The sequence below is a fragment of the Ictalurus furcatus genome, chromosome 21 (assembly GCF_023375685.1).
Source record: "Ictalurus furcatus strain D&B chromosome 21, Billie_1.0, whole genome shotgun sequence".
Lineage (NCBI taxonomy): Eukaryota > Metazoa > Chordata > Actinopteri > Siluriformes > Ictaluridae > Ictalurus > Ictalurus furcatus.
The window spans coordinates 1,058,850-1,070,000 of NC_071275.1; the positions used below are offsets into that span (position 1 = coordinate 1,058,850).

General features: G+C 43.3%; 1 protein-coding gene across 1 annotated transcript in view; it reads right to left on the reverse strand.

Annotated features, from left to right (window-relative positions):
• The window catches only part of foxj3 (forkhead box J3), a 107,386-nt gene that overhangs the window by 18,125 nt on the left and 78,110 nt on the right, over positions 1 to 11,151 (reverse strand). The window contains exons 5-6 of the mRNA XM_053653513.1: positions 10,721 to 10,822; positions 4,624 to 4,752 (exon numbers count right to left, since the gene is read on the reverse strand). Of these exons, the coding sequence (XP_053509488.1) occupies positions 4,624 to 4,752; positions 10,721 to 10,822 (231 nt within the window). The remainder of the gene's footprint in view (positions 1 to 4,623; positions 4,753 to 10,720; positions 10,823 to 11,151) is intronic.

The following is an 11,151-nucleotide window of genomic DNA, read 5'->3' on the forward strand; positions in this document are numbered from 1 at the left end:
GTACTTCTGGACAGAACGCCGGGGACAGCCGTGTGACCTCCTGGTCATTCTCCACTTCAAGACTCGGTCCCTGACGCACCTGGCCCACAGCCACCAGCTCAGAAGCCACTGGGGGTCCACAACACCTTGGCCAAGCTGTGACATCGATTCCTTTGGCCCGATATGGATGCAGACATCCGGGCCTTCTGTCAGCAGTGCCCACAGTGCCAGCGAACCGCCCCGCAGAAGCCTCTACCCGCACCCCTCATCCCACCCCCATTATCGGCGTCCCCTTCGAGAGGGTGGGCATGGATCTAGTAGTGCTGCTTCCAAAATCTGCCTGGGGCCAATAAAACATCCTGGTGATCCTAGATTACACCACCAGGTACCCCGAGGCCGTCCTGCTGTGTAAAGCCACCTCCCGGAACATCACCAAGGAATTGGTACTCCTGTTCAGCAGCATGGGAATCCCCAAAGACATCCAGACCGACCAAGGTATACCTTGTGTGTCCAAATTAATGGATGACCTGTGCTGGCTGTTGCAGGTGAAACATCTACGAACCTTCGTCTACAACTCCAAACCAATGGCCTGGAGGAGCATTTAAACCAGACACTCAAAAGGATGCTCCGATGGGTGGTGGACAAGCTTGGCTGGAACTGGGACCTCCTCCTCCCTTATGTCCTCTTCGACATCCAGGAGATACCTCAAGCTTCCACAGGATTAATGCCTTCGAGCAGCACCCTCAAGGACGGTTAGATGGGGCACAGGAAGTCTGGGAAGAACAGCCCTCCCCATTCCACTCCCTGGTCGACTACGAGCAGGAGATGCAGGAGCAGATAAACCGGGTCATTCCCATAGTGTGCGAATACATGTAGGCAGCACAGTGAGAACAGCAGCAAGCCTACAACCACCCAGCACAGCCCAGAGACTTTCAGCCAGGCAACCAGGTGCTCCTGCTGCTCGCAAACACCACCTGCAAGTTTCTAGCCCGCTGGCAAGGCCCCTACACTGTCCCTGAGAGGTTCGGCCCAGTTAACTATAGCCTGAAACAGCCTGGTAAGCGCACAGACACAAAATTATATCAGGTCAACCTACTGAAGAAATGGGTCCAGCCCACCCCAGAGCTCTGCGCCCTGTCTGTCCCCCCCCCCACAGCAACTTTCCAGTGCTTAATGGACATCATCCTGAGGCCACATGACCAATTCACAGCCGTCTACTTGGACGATGTTGTCATACACACCAGGGGAGATCATCTCCATCACATCAGAGAAGTACTAAAAAGCCTCCGGAAAGCCGGGCTGATGGCCAACCCAAAGAAATGTCACCTGGGACTGACCGAAGCACAGTGTCTGTGGTATTGAATCGGCCATGGGCTGCTAAAGCCACAAAAGAAGAAGCTGGAGGCGGTGATGGATTACCCCCGGCCCACAACAAAGAAGCAGGTACATGCCTTTTTGGGGCTAGCGGGGCACTACAGAAGATTCGTCCCGAACTTCTCTTTAGCTTCCCCCCCTTTCAGATCTAACCAAGAAGGGCCAACCGGACTGGGTGCCGTAGACTGAGCAAGCAGAGCTGGTGTTCCAGGCCCTCAAACAAGCACTCACCAGTTGACCAGTCCTCTAGAACCTTTCTCACTGCCCTTCACCATGCTCACCGACGCTTTGGAGACAGGTTTGGCGGCCTTCCTGTCCCAATCCTTCAACGGTGAAGAGCACCAGTCCTTTACGTCTGCAGAAAACGGACCCCAACTGAACAGAAATACGCGGCCATGGAAAGAGAAGCCCTCGCAATTAAGTGGGCCAAAAAGGAACTCCAGTATTATCTGGCAGGGTGGCACATCACCCAGGTAACCAACCATGCCCCCTACAGTGGATTACCCGGGCCAAGGATTCAAACGCCAGAGTGACCTGATCTCATTGCAGGAATTCTGATTCCAGTTCCAGCACTGGGCAGGGGCCCAGCACGGAAACGCAGACGGCCTGTCAAGACAGTGAACCCCTGGGCCCAACCCACGCCGACAGTAGGCTCGGACCGTGGGGGGGGGGTTACTGTGACCGCGGGCCTGCAGCCCACACACACACACAACGCACATCATGCTCCGTGCGCAACTGCCAGCAAGGTGCTGAACGGACAGTGCTACTTCAGCACCCTGGTTGTTTTGGACAGCAAGAGTGCACATGGCTGCAAGGCGGGATATTAGAAACACACACAGCTGGCTGCCGATGATTGGAACGGCGTTTCCTCATCGTCCAGGAGAAGAGGAGCGGCTATAAAAGGGCGCAGCAGAGACAGCATGGTGAGTTCGATCTCAGTGAACACAGCGAGTGATTAGTCTCTCTCTCCTCTCGACATAGACGACGGCGAGTTCAGAGGAGAAACTCCCTGGCTGCGCCTCTCACCGGCGCTCTCGACCTCCACCAGGCCTCCTGGGTCCCAACGACAAAGCCATTCCAGCCCATTCATCGCGCCCCACTCTAGGAAGACAGCGACCCACGCACACACGCTCAACACAAAACTTCATTTCCCCCTTTTCACCCGACTTTAATTTTTTTTTAAATCGCCACATTTTTGCACCAGCTCTGACACCCAAGTGTCTGTGTTCTACCTGTCCTGCTACAGGACTTATTTCAGTGACCATGCATACATGTTATTTTCTCAAAAATGCAAACATGTACATAATGCTGCTCACATATTATTGCAGCCTTGTTTGTGCTGAATACAGTGTAATTAGACTTTAGCCATTAATGTGTTTATAAGCAACTGAAAAAAAACAAATATCAAGGCATGTCAAAACTCCTCCAGGGCCCAAAAACACCCCAGAGGGTTAAGACTTTACTATGCAAAGCAGAACCCATACATCAGTACTGTCCAGAAGTGCCACCAAAGTATCTGGGCTTTGTCTCATTTGAGATGGACAGTAGCACAGTGGAATCGTGTTTTGTGGTCCGACGAGTCGACATTTCAAATAGTTTTTGGACAAAACAGCCGTCGTGTTCTCCGGGCCAAAGAAGAAAAGGACCATCCAAGCTGTTATCAGCGTCAGGTCCAAAAGCCAGCGTCTGTCATGGTATGGGGGCGTGTCAGTGCTCATGGCATGGGTAACTTGCACATCCATGAGGGCAGCATTAATGCAGAAAGATATGTACACATTTTGGAGCAACATATGCCTCCATCCAGAGCAGAACAATGCCAAACCCACTCAGCATCTTCACTCAGCATCCAAATGCTTAATAAGTGTTATTAAAAGAAAATGTGGTGTTACACAGCGGTAAACAGTCGACTGTCCAAACTTTCTGGAGTGTGCTACAGTCAACAGATTTGAATCTGAAGTATATTTAAAAAAAAAAAAAAAAATTAATTCACAAAGTAAACCATCAAATAATGTGTTTTCAATATAGTACAGGGTGAACTGAATTTTCAAATGACTGTCTCCCCCCCACCCACCCCCAATACTGTCCCAACTTTTTTGGAATTGGGGTTGTACATGCCATGACCATGAAGAACAGCCAAACAGAATATATATGCAATAAAACATTTAAAACCTCACTCTGCATGAAATTGTTTTTGCTACTTATTCATCAAACAAATGAAAGAAAGGTTTTGTTAAAATGCTTTTCCCAAACCTCTATACAGCAGACACTTGTAAGTTGGTTACATTCTATCAGACCCTTGATTTAGAATCAACCAACATTCAAAGAATACAGAACAATGGAGAAAGAAAGCAAGACATGAAAAAAGTGTAAACAAACAAACAAACAAAAACGCTACAAACAACAAAACAGACTTCATGTAAAAACTGTAATGAATGTTCCTGGTTACACAATTTCACTATTTGACCATGTAGTATTAGCACATTTATATAAAAGATTATTTATTTATAATCGCACTATCCGTTGTTACCCAGATGAGGATGGGTTCGCTTTTGAGTCTGGTTCCTCTCAAGGTTTCTTCCTCATACCATCTCAAGGAGTTTTTCCTCACCACCGTCACCTCTGGCTTGCTCATTAGGGACAAATTCATACATTTAAAATCTATATTCTGAATTTATATATTTCTGTAAAGCTGCTTTGGGACGATGTCCATTGTTAAAAATGCTGTACTAAGAAGGGAATTTTAAAACTGAAATGAAGTTAAAAAAAAAAGGGAACGCAAGACGGGGAGTGAGGGAGAGTCGGAATGAGCAGAATTTGGCGTGCTGTAGTGAATTCAGCAGTGTCTGTAGTTGATCAATACTGAGAGCCTGACGTGAGGAGCACAAGGGCTTTAAGAGGGCTGCAACAATGGAGGGGGTGTTTCTGGTGGGAGGACTTCAAGGGCAGCGGTTCTCTTTAGCAGGGTTCCGGCAGGATGCAGGCTTCCTTTCATTCCCTTAACCCCCGACTCACTGTGCCTCCAAGCATGGGCTTCAGCATTCACTACCATCCACGGTGTGTGAATTCTCGGAACTCGGTGGAGGAGATCTACTGACTGACTAAAGAAATCTGCCCTCCTCTGCTCCTGCTTGACTACAGTTTTTTGCTTAGCTGCTGATTTATTCTGACATACCATTGCAAAAAGACTGTAAACATTCCCTTCTAAGTATGTGCGCAGGGAAAACAGGAGGTTAGTGGTGTAGTGGTGAAGCGAATATAACCTGGTCTTACCGGGGTATAGCTGTGCACACTTCCCACACTGTTCAGATTGACTGAGGCCAGGCTCTGGTCAGACAGGCTGTTGTTAAGGCTGCTTCTAGGGCTATCACTCCCATCTTGGTCTGGGTTGTATAACGCCACCTGAAAAAGAAAGGGACGTAATGATAAAAATAATTATTATTATAATTATGGCATCATCTCCATCTAATTTGTTTGTGTGTTATTCAAGAATGCTTTGACTAATCAGCTAGCATTCAATAACTTTGGCAGCATTGTCTGACTATCTCTTTCAATTTTGGTGAAAATCAGACAAACGGTCTAGGAGGAGTTAGGAAAAGTAGGCTTTACAGAAAATTAAAAAATGGTGGACAGCAAGTTCTACAGACTATGGCATAACTGACCCACGGAATCTACCAAGACCAGTATCATGACAAGAGAGTGCTGAAGGGATGACATATTTTTGTATGCCAGCCCAGAAGTTAGCATCACCCTGGTTCCCTCAACAAAAAGCCTATAGGATTTTTCCATTGGATTTGGGATTATTGCAGAAAATAAGCTCCGTGACCAACATAAGTTTATGATTCTTACATGTTTTTGTTCATCAAGATCTTCACAAATTAACACACCTTTCATGACTCTTGAAGCCTAAATACAATCGCCAGAAGTAAAAATCTAAAGCTATTCTATAAACACCACAGTGACATGACTTCAACATCAGCATCGCTAAGCTTTATAGCACTGCGTAAAAAAATAATACTACAATTCGAAAATACTATGCATTGATAAATCAACGAGTTGGAATAGCTTGCAAGAGCACGAATACAAACTAGAGATGCACCGATGTATCGGCCGATAGTTTAAAAACTTCTGATGATCAGGGCCGATTATATCCCGTCGATCAAAAGAGGGCGGGAAAATACATCGATTTTGTAAAGATGATGTCTCTTGTGTGGAATGACGACAAAACTGCAGTTTGTAATCTCTGTAATCTCTGCACTGATAAAATTTTACACTGCAGAGGTGAAACGAGTACCACCACCCCCCCCCCACCCCACCCCCCCCCCACTAGAAGCGCTGCTCGTTCTGAATTAAAGGGCCAGTACACCATTTAAAGATTTCAATGAAGATGAGTTGTAAAAAGGTATATATTGCTATATATTACACAGAAAAATATTTGTAGAGTAGTATATTTCATATGTAGTCAATGGGTTAATATCAAAAAAGGTTTACATTAGGCTTATATATGACCAGTTTGATGTTCAGTGGTGAAGTAGAAATGCTTGTGTTAGGGGAGAGTGAATGTGAGACTAACAGGAGGTTTTTTACAATTCAGTCAGTGTTAATATGAATTAATAACATTCAATAAGTTCATAATCTTACTTTAATCTTCAGAATTGAGTTCATGTGTTAATGTTAATCAGAGTAATGTGTTTTGTGTTGATGAGACCAGTTACTGTCAAACAACTTGTGGAAATGGAGAGAATAAAGTTTTTATTTGCATTTCTTTCATTAATTATTGTGGAATTAATTATTATTAGTTTAAAAGAAGGTATAAAAGGCAGAACTATCGGTATCGGCTGAGAAATTTAGTATCGGTGCATCTCTAATATAAACACAACGAGGCTGTAGTAGGGGAGTTTTCTTGTTCTGTGTGGTGATGTTTAATGTCCCCGACAACCTCTGTAGTCCCGGAGCAACTTTCTCAAGATATGTAAAAGCTTAACAAAGCCATGAGTGGGTATTACTGGTGTATTTTATGTTGCACAGTAGAATAAAATGTGAAAATATCTTGAGCTTGTGTTAACCATAGACCTCATTTCAGGCCTTTAACAAAAAACCTATTCAAAAAACCCACCAACTTCACGGACGAAGATGGTCTGCTTCGATTTTGGTTGAATTTGGACAAACGGTCTAGGAGTAGTTCAAAAAGGAGGTTTGTGAGAAAATTCAAAATAGTGGACAGAAAGTTCGGCCAAGCGTGACGTAATTAGTATCACTGTTCTCGGCATGACCTAAGGGCACTAGCAAGACAGTATCATGACAATAGGCATAAATAACCAAACGCTATTAGCATTTTTAAAAATTGCATTCTAATTATTGACCACAAGGTGGCGATGTCCTGAAACATTTTGTGTACTTTCAGGGCATGGTGCCAATGATGCATACTGATTTTCGGAACGATTTGTCAAGGTGTTCGTAAAATACAGCATTTTAGGTCTAATTCAAAATGGTCAACAAACAAAATGGCCAAGCTATGAAAACTCTGTATGTTCCCCGGAATCTAACGAGACCAATTTCACGATTTTCCGACAAACCTTTCAGGGTTAGAAGCAAGAGAGTGCTTTTTTTCATGATGTCATGATGAAGTCCTGATGGCTATACCATACACTAAGTTTGGTCTGAATACGCTACAGCGTAGTCACGTCCATTTTTGCATGCTTGCCGTTAAATTCATTTGTGTGTTATTCGAGAAGGGTTTGACTTATCAACTTGAATTCTTCAACTTTTTGTTGGCATGGTCTAATGATGCTGTCTTACCATTTTGGTGAAAATCAGACAAACGGTCTGGGAGAAGTTCTAAAAAAAAGTAGGCTTTTCAGAAAATTGTAAATGGCAGAAAATCTAGCTGGGCGGAAATTGAAAGCAGTACAATTCAGCCCTTACGGTTCAAAAGTTTTAGCATAAACATGAGTGAAACTTTGACCTCTTGGTGGCACTAGAGGGCAGAAGAAGAAGAGGTGCCTTTGCACCTGTGACGCTTGGCCCCTAATAATAATAAAAGAGTGATGCCACCGGGCACCAACATGATCTAGCATGCAACAAATTCCAAGGGCAGAATTTAAAAAAGCAGCAAACAAACAGAAACTGGTGGTTTCTGAGGTCCATAGTATGCAATCCTCTTGGCTTGTTCCAACACTCCGGCCTGTTGCATCAGAACTATGGTGTATGAGAGGCCTGCCCTAGTGAAGAATGTTGGGGTGAGAGAGTCTTTGAGAGTTATGTTGCCCTGTGGTGGGTCTCATTTTCAAGGCTTATGAACAGGTGGAGACTCTGTCATCTGTCTCCTTCAGTAAAGGTCACAGCACTATCTGTGTCAGAAGCATCAGCTTGGCCAGTGTAAATTGGTCTGGGGTAGCTCACAAAAGATCCTTGGAACTACCGAGAATCAAACCATTACAAAAGTATTAAAGGATAAATACAGAGTATATAGGGTTCTTTAAATACTTCTGCACTTCATATGGTAATCCTTATCATCGTTTGAAAAGCTTTACTCCAAATATGTGTTTGTTAGTGGGGCGGGGTGGGGTGAGGTGGGGGTGGGGGGGGTTGACAACACTGGGGAAATGCAATGTAAATGAACATAATGAGGTCCTGAGAGAATAACTCCACATCAAGCTTCTTGTTTTAGAAAAGGATGAATAGAATTGCAATAGTACTGCTGCCTCTCATGGCAGACCCAGTCTGCTAAAACCACTCAACAACACCAAGACATTCTTACAGCAAACAAAACAAACTGGGTACTGTGTGCTAAACAAGTCTTCTCTTTTTGGGTCATTGGCAGTGCGTCAAAATAAATAAAATACCAGCTACAGCACAGCTGTTTTCTGTTAGGTTTCTTTCAACATCAGGGGTATGGCAACATCCAGGCTTTTAAGCTTTTTGGCTCGATCAAAAAGACAGAGAGAGAGAGCGCGAGAGAGAGCGCGCAACCAACAAGGAGAAAAAAAAATCACTTCATAGTCTCTTACAGCGAATTCATTCAGCCAAAATGAATGTCTCCCAATGCTATTATTCACCTCGCTTCAAAAGAAAAACATAATAGATCCAGTCTGCATCATATGGAGGGGGAGGATTTAATGGCCTTATTTGCATACTACAACCTTCTTCCAAATGTGTGTGGGCCAGGCTCCAGCGTTCATTAAAACTACTAACCCACAGAGCCTGAGGAGCAGGGGATACAGACATGCCAAAACAGTCCTAATTACAAGTAAATCCAGCACATCACACAAACATAAATGTTATGTGTAATTAAGTCTTAAAGTAAGCTTTTAGCCAGAAGACTAATTTTGACTCTTTTGTTATAAAGCATCAGTTTTCAAAAAGCTCCTTACACTGCGTGTATGGCGTGTTTGCCAGTGGAAAGGGAGCGTTAGGCCTATATTTAGCACGGAATTAAAGTCAAAACCCAGTGGTGTCTTTTACATGGAAGACTAATCTGCAGCATGTGAAATCCACCCAGGTGCCTTAAACAATGGTGCACACCAGAGAGAAGATTCCCTCTGCCTGGGATTCAAATACAGCGCTGAAAGAAGGGTGTGTGAAGGCAGCAGATTGTTCAGTTTCAATTCAATGCTATTCATTCTTTTTCTGTTAGCAGAAAATAGATTTTTTTTTTCCATCTTGTCTTCGTCTAATAAGAATTACTAGCTTTTTTTCCCCAGGACAAAAATGAACACAGCAAAAAAAATCTGACTGACTAAAAAGCAGATGGCAGGCTGGGTGTGAGTTTTTGCTGAGCGACCAATGACTGGAAGTAGTTGTGCTTGTGATGGGCTGCGCAGGCAGGTGGGAAAACCAGAGAAAGGGGTAATTCCTGGCGCTTTTCTCAAAGCAGTCAGAGGTGTGCCTTGCTGTTTACAGACCTCTCACTGAGAAATAACCTCTCAAAGGAGATGTACTGCTTTTCCAGTTGTCTCCTACTCAAATTTGTTTTTTGTGTGAAGACGACGACGAAAAGCAACAAGACCAACAAACACTCCATGCATTAGCCACTGGGCAGAGGTGGGTAGTAGTGCACTCTATTTACTTTGTTACGTTTACGTGAGTAACTTTGAGAGAGAGAGAGGGAAAAAAAAAGTACTTTTAAGAGTAGGTTTAACTGGCCATACTTACACACATACTCAAGGTCATTTTTAATCACAGAAATGTACTTTTACTTCGCTACATTCTGTTATGTTCCTCCGTTACTGTTAAACATAATTAATATATGTAGTATTAATAATTAGTTTATATATCAGTCTCGCGATACGCTGCAGTGGTCTGAATGCTCACTTTTTTAGTGGTCTGGGTCCTTTAAGATAATGGCCGAAGAGGGGGTAGAAGTGAACGTGTCGAGGGAGGCAGGACGACATCAATCTCATCGAGTACTCACCCTCATGTCGTTGTTATGAAGTCCTTTCCAAAACAATATCATTTCTATAAATCTTGGGAGAAATTAAAGGAAATTATACCAATGCGTTGTGGAATTCTTGACTCTGATTGGTCAGAAGTTGTTGATTAATTTTTTTTTTACAACAGCAACTCTGACAGTACTGCTGGTTGTAATTCAAATCGCAGGTCTATTTAAATGAACTCATGCTAATATGTTAGTGTTTCTATAGCAACAGCTCAGTCACGGAGACTTGTTTGGTAGATTATCTACATAATCTTAGCCTAATAATAAATGTTACAAAAAACAAAACAAACAAACAAACAAAAAGTGTTACCATGTTCCTTGTTATTAAACAAGGGAAAACAAGTGATCACTGGTACGGTGGTGTTTTCTGTAAGGATATGTTTATTAAACATTTATGGAAGGTGCTTTCTGCCATAGGAAAGCCTTTATGATGGAGGATGTTGTGTTTTAGGATGTTGTGCGAAGATGCACAGTGTCTTATTAACTTCAAGAGAAAGTGAGGAAATGATGTTTGTAGCTGTTATAACAAAAGCGATAACAGGAACTAAGCTTTTTTCAGATGTCCTACAGCATTAAATGTAACTATAAATGAATGAAAAGTATGTGTTATTGTTCTAATAAATAAAACATTGTAATCAATGGCAAATTCTTCTGGTATAAGAGGAAAGAGTCGATAGTAGTTGTAACTCTGCTTCGCCTTGAGCTGCATCACACCACCCTGTCAATGATCATTTTTCTATAACAGCATGTGTTGTACTCCCTACCCTTCCGAGAGAAATCCTACACAACAAGGGCTTTACCTTAGAGTGCAGTTACAGAAGCTGTGTGTGCAAGATGAATGGAATACAGAATAGAATCCTAAAGAAGAGTTTCTGTGGCTGCCTAACAGGGATCAGTGGGCACATACACTGCCTCGACTGCACTGGTGGCTACCTTGTTAGTCACAGTGTTGATTGCCAATGTTGGAGAGGCACTTCCAGAGATGATGCAGTCCATTCCCAGGGAATCAGACTCCAGACTGTAGGGTGTGGAAGCCTGTAGAGAATACAAAAGTTGGCTTTAAAACTAAAAAGAGCTTCAGCTCTTGTCAGAGCTGAGACTGAGAAGACCAATTTAACATTACCTTGGTGAATTAAAGTCAAGGCAAGAGCACACATGCTTACAGATAAATAAATAAAACTAAAAGTGATGTGATCTTATGAATAACAAGAGAGCAACACCTTTATTTAGGGCACAACGGGAACAATTCTCAAAAGAAATGAATCAGAGAAGTGCTCTTCACAGTCTGCTTCTGCTGAAGAAGATAACTCCAGCATCTCCCATACTGCTTATTATAAGAGGATTGCCTGGCAACAATGCCATTT